Here is a 22039-nt window from a genome sequence, read left to right as displayed (position 1 = left end):
AGGAAACAACCTGGAGATGGGCTCACAATGACTTTGTGTTTCTCGGATGGGTCAGGATTTGGACAGAACTTTACCCCTCTGGTTCCAAACTGAGTCGCCAACTGAGCTGTGCTGAACCTTCTCGTGGGAAGAACACCTAGTTCGGCCCGCGCCCTCATCCCCTCCAGGACAGTATAAATGCCCAAGGGTGGGCAGAGCTGTCTTGGGATCTGCCACTTGTTTTGAGCCTCGCTTGTTTCTCAGGGACTCATTCCGCCTCTTTCACTTTTCCCAGGGATGTTTCAGTACCGCAGGGCGTTGGTACTAGCTGCTGTGGGCACAGCACTCTGAATTCAGGAGTCTGTCATCCAACAGAATGCTCCCTGCCCGGAGGGCAGCTCTCCACTCATTGCTGGCAATTGCTCTGTGTGACAATATTGGCTTCACCCATGCACCCGCTCAGACCACATCTTATTCCTTTCTCCCCCCACACCCTTTCTGATTACCCTGGAATTTCCTGCCTTTCCCTGGTTTAAGTCAGACTCCGAGATGTTTGATCATTACTCCATGAAATACAGAAAAGTTACTAGTAAGTGTGGGGCAATAGCTCAGTACGGCTCAAAGTGAGATCACGTTGGACTGTGCTCACATTAGGGCTTGCAAGATGGGTCAGGACTTGGACGGGAGACGTCTATGGAACACACAGGAAGTGGTGCTGGTGATTTAAGCACAGGGCACCCCCACCCCCCTCTGAGCTGGGACTGGCATTAGCATCCCAGATAGTGGCATTAGCATCCCAGATGCCCTGGCCAAACATCACCCCCTGGATTATCATATTGTTTCAATCGAATATAGTGTCCTTCACATCCTGCCCTGAACTGTTTAGCACTGTTGCTGTGTCCCACCCCAGCGGTGGCTGCATTTCAGTAGTGAGTGAGGTGATCCCTATCTCATGAGGGTACTGGGTTTTCAGACCTTCCATTAAAAGGACCTGTGGAAGGTCAGCAGATTTGCATCTATTCCTATGGCCGTGCATTGGATTTGATTTCTCTCTAAACATAAATGACCGAAATTGGAGCTTCAGACCCAGTATATCTCAGCCGGGTCAGAGATGTTGTATCCTGTACCTTCATATGTCTTTGTCTCATGGTAGCAACTCTCAGTGAAACACAGACGCCTCCAGAATGAACAGCCACAACCCACGTGTGGTCTTTGCTGATGTTATTGTGAAGGAGAAGGACCTGGCATGGGGGTGAGGGTAAGAGCGAAAGAACTGCCCCCTGGTGTGAGGGCAGCTTGCTTCTGCTTGCCTTCAGTAGCCGCTCCTTCCAAGAAGCCTGGATCCTGTCCCCTGTATGGAGCAATCAAACAGTTGTAACCTGAGTTCCCAGCCATCTTGGGGGGATGTTCGGTTCACCTGATCTCCTTGACCCCAAGCCATTCTTGACATTCTCCACTTGACACAGTGGGCGGCACACTGCAGACAAACAGCAGCTTTTCTAAAGGCCTGCATCAGAGCCTGGGGAGGCCACCAAACTCCCCGATTAGCAAGTGCTCTAGCCTCCGTCACAGCACCATTTGCGGCGTTAAATGTCTAGTTTGGTATTGTATCGCCACCTGCTGGGAGAAGGTTTGTCTCTCTCCCCCCGCACCTCCATGGTGGAAAAATGCAGCCTTTCACCGGCTTGCCCCTGGTGTCCTCACTTACACCTGGGCTAAACAGCTGTAAAATTCTGCTCATACTTTACACCTGCTCAATATAAGTACCAGATGACACTTTGTGGCAATGTGCAGCCCAAGAAACTGTGGAGACTCAGCTGCCCCTGCCATAGGAGGGGTATATGAGCTGAGATCTAGAAATTGCTTTAAAATAGAGCAGAGGCATCACTGGAGCAAAGTAGCTGGAAGCAGCCAGGAGCATTGCTGCAAGCCCAGCCGTGTTCCTCAAGTAATACCAGTGGCAATCTGCATAGCTCGGCCCCCTCGCCACCTACCCACAAAGCTCATTTCCGGCTCGAATTATCATGTTATTGTTTGTATTACCATAGCGGCTAAGGTGCCCCCCATCACGCACCAGGACCCCACCATGCAAGTGCTGTGCAGACAGAACCCCCAAAAAAAGATGGACCCTGCCCCCAAAGAGCTTCCAGTTTAAGTACAACTCAAGAGACGACAGATGGACTCACAGACAGATGTGGGAGTACAAGGAAACACTGAGACGATATTGGGCAGCATGACAGGACGTGGCAGGGGTAGTCAATAGGCGGACCATGGGCCAAATCCGGACCATCAAATGCTTTTGAATGGAACCTGAAAGCTTTTTATTTACTTATTGTTGCTGGGCATGGGCGGTGGGCATCATAGGCCTGGGAAGGCTGTGCCTCCCCAAACAGCTGGTGAGGCCCTGCCCACGCTCCATCCCCAGGCCTCCCCTGCCTGCTTCCAGTTCCCTTCCCGGTGCTCTTCCATAGCTGAGAGGCTGGGGCAAGCATGCTGGGGCCAGTGCTCACGAGGCCTAGGGCTGGGGGTGCTGGGGCTGGGAGCGGGACCACGCTGTGCCGCCGTCCTCCCGGCGCTGGGGTAAGCGGTGCTCTGGCCACGCCACCCGCCTGGTGCTCCGGGGCTGGGGGCACTGGGACTGGGCTGCCCACCTGGTCTGCTGGGGGAACACAGGAGGGCTAGTGGCTGCAAGGGTGTATGCTTTTGGCTCCGGTGGGAGAGGAGGGAGCAGAAGGGGAGGGATGGGGTCTTGGGCAGAGGAGGAGGGGCCAGGGGCTAGCCTCCTCCAACGGCCTGTTCACCTGCCGCCCATGTTGTTGGGGTTTTTTTTTATTTTCTTCTCTGGAGTCTGGACCTTGACCAAGAAATTTGGACCTTGACAAAAAATAACTAACTACCCCCGGGGTGTGGTTTTCAGCTCACAAGCAGCCTAGGCACTGGTGTTTCTGTAGGCAGCACAGAAACGGAGAGTTCTAAGGAAGTAGCTTTGCCGAGGTTTACAGGGAGCTCCTCCCAAGCAAGAGGGCGGCAGGGGAGAAAGCATGAAGATGCTTGCTTGAAAGCAGAACGAGTGGCCACTAGAGGCTGGCCCGGGCTGAGCAGAGTTGGGAATCGACCTCTCAGCCGTCAATGAGAGATGGTAGGTAGGGCAGGGAAGGGCCTTGAAAGTCCAGACAAGCAGCTTATGTTTGATGCGATGCAGAAGGGGACGGTAGCGGAGGACTGCAAAGAGGGGGCGTGACCTGGTCAAAGCGGCAGGCTAGGAGAATGATCCCTGCAGCACCATTCTGAATGGATATGAGCAAGACCAGTAGCCAATTTGGCAAGGCAGAGAGCTGGTGTTGCAGTGGCTGAGATGTTTCTTCCGGCCGTCTGGACGGATAGAACAGACCTTATCTTAAGGTCCATCTACACTTATGCCGGCAAGTAGAGTACAGATGCTGCACACCCAGCTAGCACGGTAAAAAGAGCAGTGTAGATGGTGAGACACAGCTTAGGTGAGTAGAGTGCCCAACATGCTAGAATATATGCCCTACAGCTCTCTACACACCCAAGCCGTGCCTCCCATGCCTACACTGCTGGTTTTAGCAGTGTAATGTGCTACTGTCTCCCTGCTGCCTGAGCCTTTCCCCGCCGCTTCCCCCTGCCGGAGCCTTTCACCGCTGTGGGTAGCTACGCTGTAGTTACAAGTGTGCCAGCAGCCTGCCTTTTACTGCAGCGTGTAGCCACATGTACCCTACGTGCCGCTGCCAGTGTGGACAAGGGCTGAGAAATGTAATGCAGAAAGACCTGGCAAGGTTTAGACAACCTGAAAGTGAGGACCTAGAGAGAGGTCTGAGCTGAAGGTGATGCTCAGGTTACACCTGAGTGACAGGCAGGGATGGTGGTGGTGTCCACCTTGAAGGAGGTAGCAGGGAAGGCTCGGGAGGAAGGATTAAGAACTATTAAGGATTCCAGGAAACCCTTATTTGCATGCACTCTGCAGAACAGTCTTGTCTAAGCCAGCTCCTCAGCTGGCGTAAATGCGCTGACATCAGTGGTGCTATGTCAACTTACAGCAGCTCAGGATCTGGCCCTGTGAGACTCATGAGCACCGCAGGTTTCTGGTGGCTGGCGGACGCTGGGGTACCATAGCACTCTGAGCTGCGGGGCAGATGGGGTTCCAGCAAAAGGAGGCACAACTGCCACAAAGGACAATGGGCGCTGCACCTGCTTACGCCAGGGTTCAAGTTGCCCCAAGAGGTTCAGGTCCACGTATGACAAGAGGGGCTTGTCCCTCTTGCTCCACATCTGTCCCGTGCACTAAAAGGGATTTGGCCCATGGAAAGGACAGGGTTAGTCTTTCCTGCTCCGTGGGAAGGGCTGGACTCGAGCATCCTAGAGGCACCTTTGCACTCCTGTCCCCTATAGATCCCATAGTGTAAGGTGGTTGATACACAACAAGATCCGGGTTTAGCTGTTTATTGTGCCTAGTTGTCTGCCGCACAGCCACAGGTACATGCATCCATTCATAAACAGACACGGGCTCTTTCCATACATTTGTTTTCACATCCCTTTTATATCATTTCTCACAGCCCCAAAACATGAAACTGACAAACCCCAACATAACCAAGGCAAGACAGGAGCCCTCCAGTGGAGCCTCACTGCTTGGCTAGCTGGCTGTGGCCTGAAGCATTCTGACCTCACCTCCTGCAGTGCCCCTCCGTTTACTACAGTGACCGACACCAGTGTACGGGAGATAAGAATCAGACCCAAGGAGCCTGATCCTGGCTTCCCCACTCATTTTACACCCCTGCTGCCTTCACGGGACACTCCTTACCCTGGTGCGAGCGAGAGCAGAATCTGCCCCTCAGGACAGGGACCTGGAGCCAGTCACTGGCGCTAGCTGGTTATAACCAAGTGCTGGTAATGCCCAGGACCATACTTCTCAAAGCTAAAATGGGTTAATGGGCACGTTCAGCCCTTGGCTACATGCCCTCAATTCCACTATCTCTGCGCCGGTATCACCGCTCCCCTGCAAAGTGACTAACCTCGATTTAATCTCATTACTTGTTCTATTTAATTAGGGATGCTGAGCCTGAAGAGCAAAAACGCTCTCTCTCAAATCTAATTTTCTCTTAAAAGTGAATTTAGCGCTGCACTGAGAGCCGTGATGGCTGGGATCTGATATCTAGCCACAGCACTAATACATCCTTCCTCCATGCTGCCACCTCAATCCTGACTACCAACATGATGGGTGAAGGGAGTTCGGTCCCCAGGGGCCATTCAAGCCTTGGCGCCTGCTAACAAGGGAGCAGTTAAGTGTCAGTAGTGCCAGCGGCTTCTGTGATGGCACTTGACCATCAGGACTGAGACCCACCAGCCTTTGGAGAGTAACTGTTGGATAACTGCCAAGATGGGGGTCCACTGACCAGGACACCCTGAAGGAGAGCTCCCCCGTCCTCGTGCTCTTCCTCCAATTCAGTCAAATCAACACAAGGGCTAATGCTCAGTGCCCTGTCAGCCTGGGAGCCACCACCACCAACTCACCCATGAGCTGCACTATTACCCTTTAGATTTACAAGCAAATCCCATTTCTCATCATGTGCGACAGGCTCTCTGGTGCAGCTATACCCTGAGGCAAGTCCCTCCATATGTTTCCACCACCGGCTTGGGATCAGGCTCATGTTGTATTTTTCAGAAAGCTAAAACCTTCCAGATTCTGGCCTCGCTCCTTAGCACTCCCTGGGAAGTGCCAGACTGGCCCAGATGGCCACCACCTGTCATGTTTCCTCATTTCAGTAGGAATGAGTAAAAGAGGATGTTTCGCCCACTCAGTCTCTCCACGTATGGCAGCTGTATCCAGTAGATGCCCCGTAGGATACACACAATATGTTATACACCCATCCACCCACCCAACACTGGTGACTAGAAATGGCACAACCCAACATCTCTGGATTTGGATGGGGGCAGATGGTCTGGTCCTGACCCATCTCTGTTGATGTCCAGGGAACTGAGAAGCATTGGCTGTAAAGATAAGCATTTTTACAACATCCTTGGATTGGGCCCCCAAAATGGTCATCCTGCCCCAATTTGATTCCTGTGCCTATCCAACAGGGAGCCAATCGCTAATGATAAATTACAGAGCATGTTCTGATTGGGGCTCTCAAAGCGCATGATGTTGTCCAACTCCTCCTCACAGCATCCCTGTGAAGTAGGTGGGATTAGCCGAATTTTACAGATGGGAACATGCCCATTTTACAGAATGGGTAAGTAATTTGCTTAAGGTCACCTGGCGAGTCTGCGGCAGAGATGGTCAGATATCCCAGAAACGGGCAAGGTACCAAACCCTAGACAGACAGACAGAACTAGGAAGACAACCCAGGAGTCCTGACAACCAGCTCCGTAATGTAACCAGGAGATTGCATTGACTACCTCCCTGTTGTATGATATGTACCTCTCTGCCATAACGGGACGTGGCTTTCTAGTGCTTTTCACTCGGCCGTGCTCTGGAACAATCGTCCCCGGCATAATGTCTTTTACTGGTTAGTTTACTGCCAATCATATTTGCAAGATGCTGGACAGAAATCATAGCCTCCTACCAGCCCTATTTCCGTTCACAGGGATTCCATCGAATGGGCTGGAATGTAGTTGCCAAAATAAAGCTGCAGTGGTCGGTGGCGCGTTGCTAGTGCCACATGACCCTTCTCCAGAGTAATCTGAGCCTTGGAGGTAAAATGGCCTCTCTGTTATGGTTAGTATGGTGCCAGGAATATTAAAACCCTATTTCATATAAACTGCAATGACAACAAAATCGAATATTTAGTGCAAGGATCCTGGGCGGATCTGTTATACGCTGTAAATCTAAAAAAACTTCTCTGCATCTCAGTTGAGCAGCAAAACAATGTAACCATTTTAAAGACCAGATCCTCAGCTGGTGTAAATTGGCCTTGTTTCCCAACATCACTGGCTATGCTGATTTACACACCTGAGGATATGGTCCAAACAGTTCAGCTTATAGCCAGGGGTGGATGGGTGTGAGAGAGAAGACGAACAGGGCGGTTAGCCTTGGAAACACATTTTCCCCTTCCAAGTGCCGTCGCTGTAAAACAGGACCAACCTGAACGAGCTTTTCTGATTTCACTCTTAATATTATGTCCTCAAAAGTGGAAAAAATAACCAACCAATGAGAAAGCAAAGTCACACTCCCAGCCTAGCACAACATCCAGTCCAGCCTCTGCTAGGGCCATAATGCTGAATAGCAGCTGTAACGCCCGGTTAGCTCTGTCCTCCCACTAGGACCCCCTTCCTGATAACAGCATTGCCCAGAGGCGTGGAGGGAGAACTGAGACAATTAACAAAACAAACAGTGCTGAAAAGAAATGTAATGCCCTCGGAGGGTGGGGTACCCGCAGCTATGCTCGTCTGCCGCACGGCGCTGATAAATGACTGCTCGGACTGAGCAGCAGCCGTCTAGATCCCTCTCAGCAGTTCAGGATTCAAAGCCTTGAATCCCAAGAAGTGAAATATTGTAAAACCAGACTATTCTCAGCTCAACCTCGCTGGGCCCCAGGCTGATCACCCCAAGAGCGTACACAGCGGTTTACATTTTAAGCCAGCCCTTCCAGTCTGTAACACGCAGAAGCTGGACCAAAGCTTGCAGCCCTCCCTCAGGCAGGCAGAACTCCCCCAAACCCCGGGAGACGTGAGCGTTCGCAATCCCCAAGGAGAGCAGCAGTTATTGCTCCCCACCACAGCTTAGGGTTTGGCCCCAGCGGTAAAAGCTGAGGAAGGTTCCCGGGCAACGTCCAGGTCCTAGAGACCTCGGTACGAGCTAACGCCAACTGTGCAGTAATCAGTGAAACAGTCTATTCATGCCCCATGTGGTTTCGGGCTTCACCTGCTTTTCACAGCCTTGCTAAGGAGAGAGGTGGGGAATCCAAACGTGCGAAGACTGATCGCAGGGGAGAGAGATTGCTGCAGGCACAGGGCCAAGAGTTGCAAACCTCTGGCTGCAGGCTGGCCGGCCAGACTCCGCTGGCAGGAGGCTATGCCCCTGGGGCTCAGGAGTGGTCATCTACGCTCCGGACACAGAGCAGGATGAGCCTGGCAGAGGGAAGGGGCTTCCGAGGAGATCGCTCTGCACCACTTAACGAAGCCCCTCTCTGAAGCAGCAGGTCTGCAGTAAAGGTCTGTGGTGCTGGCAGGCAGGGGCAGCTCTAGACATTTCGCCGCCCCAAGCACGGCGGCATGCCGCGGGGGGCGCTCTGCCGGTCGCCGGTTCCGCGGCTCCGGTGGACCTCCGCAGGCGTGCCTGCAGAGGGTCCGCTGGTCCTGCGGCTCCACTGAAGCCACAGGACCAGCGGACCCTCCGCAGGTACGCCTGCGGGAGGTCCACCGGAGCCCTGCTGCCGCCCTCCTGGTGACGGGCAGAGCACCCCAAGCACGCGCTTGGCGTGCTGGGGCCTGGAGCCGCCCCTGCTGGCAGGGCCCTGGGCTCTCTGGATGCCTGATGGAGGGAGGAGAGGTACCGACTAGTGCAGCCTTGAGCTTTTTCTTCCAACTGCGATGGCAGGTTATGTCCATCCTGCTGTGGAACTCCAATGCTGAGGTCCACCCAGGCTCTGGCTTTATCAATGCGTACAGTCACTGGCCCCTCCGAACTCTGCTGCTGGTCGATATTTCAGTGCGAAAGAGAACACTTGGGCACCCAGTGACGAACTGTGGCTACCGCAACGTCTTTTAGCATAGCCCCTCCCCTCACCCCCTCTTCCCAATGTGCGCAGGAAACAGCCTACACACCTCAAAGATTTCAGGCTGGCTGTTGTTCCAGCCCCTCATCACCCCGAGAGGTATTGACATCTCCATTATACAAGTGGGGGCACAGGGAGGCACAGTGATTTGCCTGTAACTAGAGAGGGGATCAGTGGAAGAGCCATGACAAAAACCCATGAGCTCCTGGCTCCCCATCCTGTGCTCGGGCTGTTAACCGCACCTCTCGGGCTAGACCCTGCCTATTGTATCCACCTCTCTCTTCTCAGCTCCATTGGCTTGCCCATGCCTACTAGCCAGCCTCTGGGGAAAGGATTAATGGGAGGGCAGAGCCACTTGTTGGTGCTTGGGCTGAACCATGATCCCGGATGTGCCGCACAGCTGTGAGAGGCAGGCCAGCCGGGCGACACTGACCATCTCAAATCAAGGGGCTGCCCTCTGGAGTTAACGGCTGTGATGGGGTACCCCAGCCACCCAGGAATTATGTCTTGAGTCGGGGAGAAGAGCCTCCAAAACCACGGTGGGGGGAGGCGAAGTGATCGCCCAGGGATAACTTCCAGCTCATTAGGGGCTCCCCAATCTCTTATCTATTGCAGGGGCCCTGGAACAATTTTTATAGTGGGGGGGCATTGAACTACTAAACTGTAACCCTGTGAACAATGGAAACCACCTCGAGCCGGGGGGGTGGCTTGTTCCACCACCTCTGATCTATGGGGGAAGGAAATGTTGGGCCAGAGTTGTTGCCTCGCTCGTCTGGAACGAGGAAGCCCTAGGGAGCAGTTGTGAAAGCTCATCTCTCCCTACAGTGACCCCTGCCAATGCACGGCTGCCATCCGAGCGCTTTCCAAAGACGGTGCTGCCAGGTTACAGCCCAAATCAGTTTGAGCCTCTCAGAGTAGCAGAGCGGACGCGGGTTCCCGCTGATCGAAGTGGGGTTGCCCCAGTCCTCCAATCAGTAACATGACCCTGATTTTCACCGTGTTTAACAATGCTCCCCCAGCCGCTCCCGCAAGGCAGTCCCGGCAGGCACATTCACAGCTGTGAGGAAAAGCAAACGCTGCTGCAGGAAGAGGCTCCCCTTGGAGTGGTGACAGCAGGTGAGCCGAAGAATGAAGACGAGCCAGGCTGGGGACTGAGGGAAGGGAAACCCGCTCCTCTGCCTCTGGATGGGTGGAGGAGGAAGGATTTTGACAGTCCTCTAGGGCAAACCCGAGGACAGTACTGGCTGCTGATCCAGTGCTCCAACTCAGTGTAGATGGGGGCGTATTTAAAAGTTAGTTGGCACCATTAAGCAGGTCCAGGGGACGCCGGGTAACGAGCTGAGAGGTGAATCCATCGGAGACGCTACATTTGGGGTCACCAGTGGCTACAGACGCCAATAGTTAAACATGCCACTGAGTTAAACAGAGCTGAGCGCAAAGGAGACACACAGTAGACAGGGCTTCCTGTGGTGGGATGGGCCCAGAATCTTCCTGTTCTTCATGGTGGCCCAGTCACACATGGCCCAATGGCCTCTAGCTTAATGAACACGATCCCCCTTTGGCCCTGTTCTCCCTGCCAGGGCCCCTCTCCTTACTCTGCCCAGCCAGGTTGTCTGTCTGCGGGTTTCAGCCCGGAGCTGGACACCACAGAGCGCTCCGTTCAGCTAAGGAGGCAGCCTCAGGAGCCTGTCACTTTAAATGGCCCGGCCGGGCGGTGGCCGTTTGCTGTCCAGGATCGCCCTCCAGTCCTCGGCCCATGAGTGGAGCCTCCTGCTGGGGGGCTGCAGCTGCAGGTGCTTATTGTGACAGGCTGTGAAGAGAACGTGCTCCCAGCTGGGGTTCGGCTCGGCTCCTGAAAGACAAGGAGAGCAAAGCAGCTCAGGGAGGGGCCTCCTAGCACCATCATGACCCTGCGGGGGGGGCTCTGGGCCAGGTACTAGGTCCGTGTGCTGGTGTCGCACTTCCAGCAGCCTGCGATCTCTTCAGAGATGAGCCCACATCCAAACACACCCCATCTAGCTTGGCACGGCCCTGGTCCTCTTTGCTGTGGTATCTGCACAACTCGCAGTCGCTAACGGACTTCATCCTCACAGCCCTCGGGGAGGTAGGGAAGTGCGATCCCCAGGTCATGGGCAGGGGAGTGGAGGCACAGGGAGGATTAGGGACTTCTCTGCACAGTAAATTAGTCTGCATCAGTGGGGTGTCAATTCTAGGGCGCATTAGTGTGTCCCGTGAGGACCCTGCTGGTGTGCACTAACAGTTCCCTAGTGCACAATAACGCTGTACTGTTTGAAACGCGACCATATCAATGTGCACTAGGGAACTGTTAGTGCACACCAGCAGGGTCCGCACAGGCCAGTTAGTGTGTGACAGGCTAGTGTGCACCTTGCAGGTGCAGACTAATGCACCATGTAGACAACCCCTAAGAGACTTGCCCAAGGTCCCATAGGGAGCCTGTGGTTGAACCAAGAACTGAAACTAGGTCTCCTGAGTCTCAGCCCAGTGTCCTACTCACTAGACTTGCCCATCCACACCTTGGGGAGGCTCAGCTCTGAATCCAGATTTCTCTGCTAGACCCTCTCTCCACCCTGGGCTGACCCGGAACCAAACAGCCCTGGGCTCTAAGAAAATGCCAATCCAATCTCTGGCAGGCATCAGCAGCGCAAGGAGTTTTGGCAGCTCTTGCTCAATAATAACAGCCCGAAAAAACATTACAGCCAACGTAGCTGGGAGCACAGGAGGTGCCCTCAAGCCCGACATGCACAAGGCATTCAGCTTCAGCCAAAAAGTTCCATAAAGAAGTAAACAAAACACACAGGCAGGGGAAGAACCCCAATCTACCTGCCCCCAGGAGTACCATATGGTTACCTTTACTGCGTCCAATCTCCCGTACCTGTTATATCTGGTCTATCGTCTATAAGCAGATCGCCAGAGATCACAGTTTTATCTCGCGTTAGGACAATCTGCTCCAGAAATTCTTGGCCAAAATGTTTCTCCACCCAGGCGTACTGGAAAGCAAGGGGGTGGCGCAGTTAGTGTGGCAGATAGGGCAGGCTGGTTTCATCTGCAGCATGGCCTCAGCTCAGCTGAAAGGCAGCATCAAACACCAGCCACAGGCGCAGGGCGCTTGACATTAGTTTGCTAGCAAAAGACAAAGGTAAGGAACGACAGGGGGCTCTGGGGGCAGGGGTGGGAAGACACCCTGCCAAGTACATTGTTAGAGTTTGGGATAAACCTCAGTGAAACCGCTGAGGGTAGCAGCCACCCTGGGTTTGGGGTGAATGTAAGAAACAATAGAGGCCTCAGACCAAACCAAAGGCACTTGTCACTACATGTGAGGCCGCTCAGGGAGCTGAGCTAGGTGAGTGGAGGGTTTTTCGCTGGGTATTACCTGGTGGACCATAGAGGGGTGTGCCTGGGTGGGAGAGAGAAGAACCAGCGAAGCAGAGAAAGAAGGCAGCAAAGCACCAGACACAGCTACAGAGGCATTGGCTGCGTGGCCCTGAGAAAAAGCTAAGAGGAGAGCTTTTGGGCTGAGTTGCTGGCTATAGAAAGGGGCTTGGAGCTGAGAGCAAAGAAATTGTCTCCTGCTGTTTGATTCCTACTGTGTTATGGGGAACAGGACTTTGTACGATCTTATAAACAAAGATACCTGACTCCAACATCGTCTCCTCCTGGTAGAAACAACCTGGAGGTTTCCTAACTGTAGCTAACCGCTAGGGCCAAAAGGGGTAACAGTATTAATGGCCCAGAAAGGACCCTGATTTCCCCCCAACTTGCATCCAACATGGTCCCAGCTGTGGATCTCCTGTTTGTTCAGCTCACTCGCCACTTGCTAAGACCCGAGAAATGCCTCATGCTTTAACCACTGATCATTTCCAGGATTGTGATTAAATGTAAAAACCAAGGTCCCACGTGCTTATAATTACCATAGCGTCTGTCTGCCATAGCACCTTCCACCCACGGAGTTCAGCACACTTCACAGACAGTAATTAGTTAAGGCCCCCAGTGCCTCCTGTGAGGTAGGCAAGAATCCACCCCCATTTTGCAGATGGGCAAACTGAGGTCAGCTGACTTCCATAAGGGAGCATAGCAAGTGAGGGGCAGAGCTAGGACTAGAACGCAGGCGTCCTGGTTCCCAGACCTGGGCATTTGCCACAAGGCTATCCCTGCTCTCCTGTGTGGGTACTGAAGATACCAAGGATTAGCCCTGCCAACCGGCCCTTGGGTAATTGCTTTCTGCCTACCTAAATCTCCCCTGCAGTTTGAATTGGAGAGCATATACTTCACTTCCTGTCCCAAACTGTTACATAGTGTCACTGTGCTCTGTCAGACAGCTGCCATATTCCATCTCAGAGGTGGCTAGAGGCGAATGAAGTGGTTCCGGTAAATATAGCCTTGAGAGTGCTTTGGGATCACTTGGGAAGCACAAGACACAGGCACTGACCTTGCAGTGTGATTGACCAGCTACTACTGAAGAGCTCTCCAGTGATTGGGGGTGGGGCTGGCGAAACAGATTTTATATTCCATGGGTGACACTTGTGCTTCGGGGCCCAGTGTGCCTGCCCCAGACCCAGGGCTAGCCCGCCCACCCCCCACTCCATTTCACAGAGCTCACTCCTGGGTTACCTTCTCATATGCGCAGTAACGGTACTTCTTGATCGGGCTCGTGCAGATGAACACGTCAGTGCTGCCGGGAAAAGAGAGCGAGCGAGAGTGGGGAAACGCACCAATTTAATTCCCTTTCTGGATCTAAAAGCACCCTAGGATCCAAGACGTACCCCTAAATAGTCTGGCCGCTGCTAAACAGACACCAGGCCCTGACTGGAACTCGCCGCCATCCACTGAATAGGGTTGCACGAAAAAGCATTTCTGGTGAGTGGGCACTGCGGTAACTAACACCGGCACACATCCAAGAGAGGGCACTAGGGAGGCAGACACCAGGAGGGCTTAGCAAAATCTCTGCTGAAACTATGGCTCCTACTTTAGGAGTAGGCAAAACCTGAGGTCAGACAGGTCCCAGAGAGGCCTAGATATTAGAACTGGAAATCTCCATTCAGATGATGTTTATGCTCACTGACACGGACGGAGCAAACCAATCTATGTTTTTACAGTGTGTGTGTGTGCGCGCGCACGCGCGCACACGTTTATTACTAACAGAAAGTGCTCTCTCTCCGGAGCTCTGCCAATGCAGCTCAATTCCCACCTAAAAGAAGTCCCAGAACTGGAACAGCAGAGGGGGCTGTAAATCAGATTAACAGCTGCACCTAACTATGTGAGGGCTTTGCAACAGACACTATAGGATCACATTCATTTTCACCCACCGGAATCTAAACCACCAGCTCTCCAGCGGCAGAAGCCTAGAAGAGCACAAACGCCCTGCTGCACTCAGACCCCCTCCCGTCCACAACTGTGAACGTGTACTCACTTTTCCAATTTAGCCATTTGCTTCACGGCTTCCACAGCCCCTGGGATTGGATCCAGCTCAATGAAGAAATTCTTTGACTCCCATATGCTGATGGCTTTCTCCTGCAAGGGCAAACATCCCAGTTACTGTACAGTCCATCCTGCTCCTCTCCTCCCTGCCCTGAGTTGCCATGTGCATTTTTCCCCTCTGATGACCCTTCTCCTGGAAAGCAGATGGTGGGTGTTCGAGAGGCTGGCTGGGTCCGACAGCAGGTGTGAGAGACGGTCCTGAACCAAAACTTGAATTCGCCCAAACCCTGCATCTGAGTCTCATGACCTAGGTCCACCTGAAGCAGATTAGCTTCCCAAATCTGCTGTACTACAGTGTTGTTCAGCATGGGGTGCTACGGGGACATTTTGTCTCCAGGAAAGAATCTAAGGTAGTAACCAAAATGCCCCAATTGGGGCAAGGTGCTATGGAAGACAAGCTGCCCCTCTAACCTCAAGGATCCCTCTAAAAAATACCAGTCACGTGAGTTCCTGAGCAAGGCAAATTCAGCAAGAGCCAGAGTCCCTGAGGGCAAGGGCTGGAGCACTTTGTTATAAAGCTGTCAGGGAAAAAAGGGAGGCCTGAGGAAGGCAACGTGTATATAGGCTGCATGGAGCAGAATCTTGGGACAAGGGAGACCGGGAGCTGCCTGTAATTTACACCTTGTAGCTGGATCTAGAGAACAGGGCATACCCTGTGCACCTGTAAGTCCTTGCACTGCCATAAATTGCTAGACTGTTAAGGAACGCCGTCTTTGGGGGTCTCGTGCTCAAAAACAAAAAGGTGGAAGGAGTGTGTTTCTGCACATCTAGCTTGTCTTTGCTGTAGGGTTGCTTCTTTCAGACCCCACAGCCAGCCTCCTTGGATTTGATCAACTATTCAGAGGAAGAGGTTTGCACCACACTGATTGAAGATCACAGAATCACATCTGTTCTCAAGCTGCTGATCCAGGCCAGGGGCTAGAAACATGTGAGCCAGGCCTAAATTAAAGAAAAATCCCATTTCCCCTGATTAAAAATAACTTTGTGATGGCCTGTGCATAGAGATCCCAGCTTGAGCACTGAGGTCCTTGGGCAATGGCAGCACGCTCAGCCCCAGCCAGAGGAAGCAGTTGTGAAACTGTGTGGCAACCCAACTGGACCAACCCAGAAGCAGCCTTGAAAGATTCTGAAGGTAGCTGTGTGATTAAGGATTTGTGAGGACACAGAGGGCCTTTGCGTCTTTGCTTTGGGCAGAATCAGAGGGGCAAAGGTAGCTTTAAGCCACTTTTGTGCTCTGGAGTATTTGGGGGTTGTCCAGGGGCTGCCTGGTTCTCCGTGTAAGCTAGAGCAGCCTTAGGGCTGCTCTCACACTCTACTTGCCCTGACCTATGGGCCTTGAGAAGCAGAGAATACTGCAGAGCATGCCAGCCACACCCTTGGTTTCATCCTCACGGATGACCACGAATCTATACAGTCGCAGAATTGTTTTGCCTGGATGTGGATCCTTTGGTGGAGGGGAGAAATGGGACATTCTGGAGGTCTCACCCATAAGCAATTGGCTTAACAGGACAGGAGCAAGAGAAGGCTGAGTTCTGCTTAAGGGCTCGGTTGTGGCTTTGTCATGAACCCCAAGCACCAGGCAGTTCTGCTTCCCCTGGAGCAGATCAGAAGGCAAGGTGTGAATCTGGGCATCACATTTTGCCTTCCAGATTCCCCTTTGCTCTCAGGGAGAAGTACCGTGTGTCAGGCCTGTATCTAGCTATGCTAGTCTGTGCATTGGGTGGTGGCAGAGCCAAGGGTTTGCCTCCGCACCACTCTGTCCACTCCCACCCTCTTGCATGGGGGATGTAACGGTCCCGCTTCCAGCACTGCTACCTGCGATCTAGGTCTCTGGTGCACGGGAGTACAGAGGAGCCTTAAGTCTTCTATACTCCCTTGCACAGCTGGGCTACAGTCTGTCTCTAAGCATTAATTGCTCAGTGCTGGAGAGCACCAAAGCAAAGTCCATCCACCTGTCAGATAAGTCACGCTGAATGTGGGAGGGCCGAATACACCCACTCAAAAGAGTGGGAGGGAGCAAAAGAGAAATCCCATCACTCTGCTGCCCCAGGGGAGCTGAAGAATAACAGGAGACTCAAGTAGCACCAGTGGTTTGGAAACAATCCTTCTTACACATCTTAGTGCATGCAACTCCTAGGGCTGCAATGCAGCCTGCCGAGAATCCCCCGTCCATGTGAAAAGAGCAGTTACTGTAACAGGTTATTAAGCTAAAATAATGTACATCACAACTCAATCTGCAGTGCATTATACCAGTGGGGGGAACATTTAAAAGCTATACATCATCGTTCTACGGCTGACATCCGAGAAGACCGGCACCGGTTCAGCAAAGCATTTGCACATGTGCTTAACCTTCTTCCTGTGCTTAAGTGCTTTGCTGTACTGGGGATGCAGGAGCCGGCTCTGCTTCCAAAGTCAATAGGAGGTTTGCCACTATGTCAGTGGGAGCAGAGCTAAGCCTTTAGTGAGGCAAAACACCTGCCAGATCATCTCATACCAGGTCAGGATTGTTCCTGTGCTCAGTGCTCTGATAAGTCTAGGTTTAAAAGTCCAAGGGATGGAGATTCTACCACTTCCCTGGGGAGACTTTTTCCTGGTTTAATAGAGCTTCCTGATCTTCATCCAACATTTTCCTTTTCTTATTTGATCTTATTTATCCCTAGGAACTGTATAGAATCACCCCTTCCCCCAGGAATTAACACCCTTCTAAACCCTGTAGGCTATCAGACTATGGGCATTTAGCACTTTTACTCTTCCCTCAACTGTCTGATCACTTTGGTTGCTCTTCTCTGAGCTCCCTCCAATTTGTCAATATCGTTCTGTTGATGTGGTCCCAAATGGAGTGCAACATCCTGAGTGCTGTTGCCCAAATACCATATAGAAACAGCCTGACTCCCTTTCTCCAATATCAGCTGGACACTGTCAGGAACCCAGGAGGAAATCATGGCCCCACTCAAGTTTTACCAATAACGTCCAGGATTTCACCCCAAGAGTGTGTGGGTTTTAACAGGGGTGATGTCTGTTAATGTAATGGATACAATGAGATAACCCAACACCATGAACATCCCATACACCCAAGTTCTTGGGAACACATGGCAGTGGACAACCATTGCTGAAATCTCAGAAGAAACCACACTATCATAAGAACATAAGAACGGCAACACTGGGTCAGACCAAAGGTCCATCTAGTCCTGTATCCTGACTCTGGCTGTGCCAGATGCTTCAGAGGGAATGAACAGAACAGGGCAATTTCGAGTGATCCATCCCCCTTTGTCCAGCCTCAGCTACTGGCATTTGGAGGTTTAGGGACACCCGGAGCATGGGGTTGTATCCCTGACCATCTTGGCTAATAGCCATTGAAGGACCTATCCTCCATTAATGTATCTAATTCTTTTTTCAACCCAGTTATGCTGTTGGCCTTCACAACACCCCCTGGCAATGAGTTCCACAGGTTGACGGTGCGTTGTGTGAAGAAGTACTTTCTTGTGTTTGTTTTAAACCTGCTGCCTGTTAATTTCATCGGATGACCCTTGGTTCTTGTGTTATGTGAATTGGGTAAATAATTCCCTGTTCACTTTCTCTGCACCATTCATGATTTTATAGACCTCTATCGATCAGATCCGACCTGGGTTGTCTCTTTGCTAAACTGAACGGTCCTAGTCTTTTTAATCGTTCGTACGAAAGCTGTTCCATCCCCCATTATTTTTGTTGCCCTTCTCTGCACCTTTTCCAATTCAAATATATCTTTTCTGAGATGTTTCATACACTTAGCATCAGCCTTCTCATAACAGAGGGGCTTCCTTGTATCCCACCAATTCCAGGTGGCTTTCCTTCTAGTTATACAGACCAGACACCACCTTCTGCAGCCCTGCTCTGTCCGCCTTTAAGGCAATGAGGGTTTCACTGAGTAAGAACCATTTCGGGCCTACATTTGTTCACCACACTGTACCCATTTGTGCCATCAGAGACATGAAGCCTTTTCTTTGTTTCAAACACATTTTGTCACGTGCAAACATGATCTCGGAATTAAACTGTCAACTCCCACATGAGATTGTAAACTCTCTGGAGCAGAGACCTAGTTTCTGCAGAACCAAATGCACTGACGCTGGCTAAAGAACAATATAAAGAGAGTGTCCTGACTTTAGGTTTTAACTGGTAAAACAACCCAACATCATTTTTCAGAAGGATTTTAAGGTTGTTGTTTTAAATAAGCGCTGAAAGGAAATGATTTCAGCTATTTTGAAATGTCAGTTGCTTTGGTTTGCTTTCAACTAATCTGCTGCATCATGGTCAGAGTGTTGTTGCTGGTAAACAATACAGCCAGAGATGAAGGCAACTGTTGAAGGCAATGTTGCAGCATTTGCATTAAGCCATACAGAATGTTCTCAACTGGAAATTATAACTGGGGAAGGAAAACTGGACTATACTACTTTGGAATTTTTAAATAAATTGTTTGAATTGATCAAAATAGAAAGACAGCCCGCAGCAAGAATTTGCATTAAAATCCACTTAATTTCAGGAAGAAAAAAAATCAACATTGAAAACCCAATATATAAATTATTAATAATAATAATGATTTTAATTGTTAATAATTCTTCTTATTTTGTACCCTGTAGGAACCCCGACCAAGGATCAGGGCTCCACTATGTTAGATGATACACAGACACATAAAGACAACAACCCCTGCCCAGGAGAGTTTACAGTCTCTGTGTCAGACAAATAATGAAGAATAACAATATAATGCGGGAGGGGGAAGAGGATCCATTGACTCACACTCAGCTCAGATCTCAGCTGGCCATACTGCTCCGACACCCAGAAGCCCCTGCGATCCTCCAGGGCAATGTACGGCTTCTCTGGGAACCTGGCCCTGAACTTCTTTAAGAATCCTCCTTCGAAGTCCGCCAGCACCCCATCCATGTCCACCAAGACGCGCAGGTGCCTGCACATGGCACTGCACGACCTGGCTCCGGAGCGGGGAGCCCTGCCCAGCCCCAGCGCGGTGAAGGGGCCGCAGTGCCTGGAGTGCAGGTGCAAAAAGCTGCTCAGTAAAACCATGGCCGAGCTGGGGATGGGGATGGGATGGGATATCATGACGGGCACAGCCGAACCTGGGTCCCACGCACCCCCATCCCCGGCAAGCCGCGAGGCTCCATCTCCCGCCGCCCCAGATGCTACCGCGGGGAGCCGAATCCACCCCCGGGCGCTAGCGGCGGCGGGCGGATGATCCTGGCGCAGAATAAATTCCGCCCTCTGCGGCCAACAAGCGAGCCGGCGGCCGCTAAGAGGAGGGGCCGGGCTGCCCCTGCCTGCGCGGAGCGGGGCACATCTGGCCAGCTGCGGGGGGCACGGCGGGGGCAAGGGGGCGCGGAGCGGGGCACATCTGGCCAGCTGCGGGGGGCACGGCGGGGGCAAGGGGGCGCGGAGCGGGGCACATCTGGCCAGCTGCGGGGGGCACGGCGGGGGCAAGGGGGCGCGGAGCGGGGCACATCTGGCCAGCTGCGGGGGGCACGGCGGGGGCAGGGGAGCGCGCCCTGCAAAGAGCCGTTTGCTGCCCAGCCCCTCGCCCCGTCCCGGAGCAGGAGGGCCGGGCCCTGCGGCAGCCAGCAGCCCAACCCGGCAGTGTTAGCCCCAGTTCCTCTTCCCATTGACAGGCGGCCGCAGGCGCCGCCTTAAAGCGGCACCAGCCCGGGGGTGAGCCGGGACTCGGCGCTAGGGGAGCATGCGGCTTTAAGGCCGCTCCTGGAGCAACCCCCACCCCCCAACCTAGCTCCTGCTGCCTCGCCTTGCCCTCTACTCGCCCCTTCCTGCCTGGCCCCACCCAGGGCAAGGCCCTGTTTTGCTTGGGCACATGCATGTGTTGTGTGTTCGGTGGTCTCTCATCAGGGGGTAGCCGTGTTAGTCTGTATCCACAAAAACAACAAGGAGTCCGGTGGCACCTTAAAAACTAACCAATTTATTTGGCCATAAGTTTTCGTTGGGCTTATGCCCAAATAAATCGGCTAGTCTTTAAGGTGCCACCGGAGTCCTTGTTGTTTTAGTGGTCTCTCGGTAACTCAGGCAGTGATTTTTGGAAATAGAGCCTTAAAGTGAAAGGTCTCATTGCTATCTTTAGCAAGCCCTAGTGATGCCTGGGGCTGGCCCCTTGTCAGACCCCACAAAGTAAACAGGGCTGGCGCTTAGTCAGTGTTTCGATGGGAGACCTCTAAAGAAACCGCCGAGGTGCAAGATGGGATCCAGACCTGAGCTTTCCCAAAGTCTGGGGATGTTTGGATCTAGGTTGATGGTCAGGCTCAAACCTTTTTCTTCAGCATTTTCTATATGATGCTTCTTAGTCTAATTACAGGTACCAAATCGCCTCACACCTCTGGATCGGTCTCTCATCTCCTGCCTTGCATGGGGGCAGACCCAATGTAGTACTCAAAGTGGAATGTCAGGGTTAGATTTACCTGTGCCCTGTCCCTTTAAGGCTTGAAGGTCTGCTGAGCTGCTGGGATCAAAAGGGGACAGCTCTTGTTGCAGCAGCAGAGCTGTGTGCGCTCTGGAAGGACTGAGCTGCAATGAGACTTGTGCATTTAACACTGTTTAATAAAGCTCCAATTTTAAAACTGCCCCTAGTCTGGGATTGTAGTATTTGGAAGCTGCTGTACACTGTTCCAGGAAAAGCTGCCAGGGGAAATTTAATTGTTTGCAAGCACTATGGCTGGGAGAGACTTGGAGCAGTGGTTTTCAACCTGTGGTCTGCGGATCACTGGGGGTCTCCAGACTATGTCTAAGGGGTCCACAAAAGATTGTTGTTACTATAGAACTGTGGTTTTCAAGCGGTGGGCCACACACCACCGGGGCTCCGGTCTGCAGACTATGTCTAAGGGTACGTCCACACTACCCGCCGGATCGGCGGTAGCAATCGATCTATCGGGAATCGATTTATCGCATCTCGTCTAGACACGATAAATCGATCCCAAACATTCTGCCGTCGACTCCGGAACTCCACCACGGCTAGAGGCGGAAGAGGAGTCGACGGGGGAGCTGTGGCTGTCGATCCTGCGCCATGAGGACGGGAGGTAAGTCAGTCTAAGATACATCGACTTCAGCTACGCTATTCCCGTAGCTGAAGTTGTGTATCTTAGATCAATCTCGCCCCCTAGTGTAGACCAGGCCTAAGATTTCCAAGGGGTCTGCACCTCCATTTTAAATTGTTTAGGGGTCCGCAAATGAAAAAAAGTTGAAAACCATTGACTTAGAGGACCTACACATGGAGGTAGGAGGTACCAGCTGAAGGATGAGCATTTAAGAGAAATCTATGACTCTCTGGGCATTTCTGGGACAAGTTGCAGTGAAACTGGAGCAAAACGCCATTTTGCTTTAATCAAATATATAAGATGCCACTTAAATGGGCAGGAAGAGTTGGAAGATCAGGGATTGTCTACGTTGCTTGCATTAAAAGATAAGATTTTACACCTTATTGCTACAGCAAAAGAGCAAATGGAAACTTCACCAGAGTTCCACCAACTAACGCAGTTACAACAGAATGATTTGAGCTTTTATCAATAGGCCTCTTGCATCCAGAGAGAAGCAAATCTTAATCATAGTGGATCACGTCATGAGGTTTGTTCAAGCCTACCCTACCACCGCTAACAAGGCAGGAAGGACTGTGGCAGACAAACTCTTCAGTGACTTAGTTTTAAAAGGAGTCATCATGACCTAGAAGCAGAGTTTGAAATAATTTATTCATAAGGTTATAGAACTACTGTAATATTGAAACACCTCATATACCCCATACCACCCACAGGGTAGTGGACAGGTAGAAAGGCTGAACCAAACTCTGCTGGCCACAT

At 52.1% G+C, this 22039-nt stretch overlaps 1 protein-coding gene across 2 annotated transcripts; it reads right to left on the bottom strand.

Annotated features, from left to right (window-relative positions):
* Window positions 1-8368: 8368 nt before the first annotated feature.
* On the bottom strand, window positions 8369-19611 carry NT5M (5',3'-nucleotidase, mitochondrial). 2 transcript variants are annotated; one of them, XM_044980218.1, is made up of 5 exons: window positions 18978-19590; window positions 14140-14240; window positions 13341-13401; window positions 11605-11719; window positions 8369-10563 (listed from the first exon to the last, which is right to left on the bottom strand). In XM_044980218.1, exons 1-5 carry the CDS (start codon window positions 19293-19295, stop codon window positions 10406-10408), a joined length of 753 nt encoding a protein of 250 aa, XP_044836153.1. In that variant the 5' UTR covers window positions 19296-19590; the 3' UTR covers window positions 8369-10405. The 2 variants fall into 2 exon arrangements, with proteins under 2 accessions (XP_044836153.1, XP_044836154.1); XM_044980219.1 differs by lacking the exon at window positions 11605-11719 and having other exon boundaries at window positions 18978-19611.
* Window positions 19612-22039: the final 2428 nt, after the last annotated feature.

This window comes from Mauremys mutica, chromosome 11 (genome assembly GCF_020497125.1).
Source record: "Mauremys mutica isolate MM-2020 ecotype Southern chromosome 11, ASM2049712v1, whole genome shotgun sequence".
Lineage (NCBI taxonomy): Eukaryota > Metazoa > Chordata > Testudines > Geoemydidae > Mauremys > Mauremys mutica.
This window is presented reverse-complemented; position numbering and strand designations above follow the sequence as displayed.

Excerpts from the sequence above, each read along its gene's own strand:
- NT5M (XM_044980218.1), bottom strand. The coding sequence starts at position 19,295 with ATGATATCCCATCCCATCCCCATCCCCAGCTCGGCCATGGTTTTACTG. Across the intron at positions 14,241-18,977 it reads AGCTGAGATCTGAGCTGAGT|GAGAAAGCCATCAGCATATG; the intron begins GTGAGTCAATGG and ends TTGCCCTTGCAG. Across the intron at positions 13,402-14,139 it reads CAAATGGCTAAATTGGAAAA|CACTGACGTGTTCATCTGCA; the intron begins GTGAGTACACGT and ends TTTTCCCGGCAG.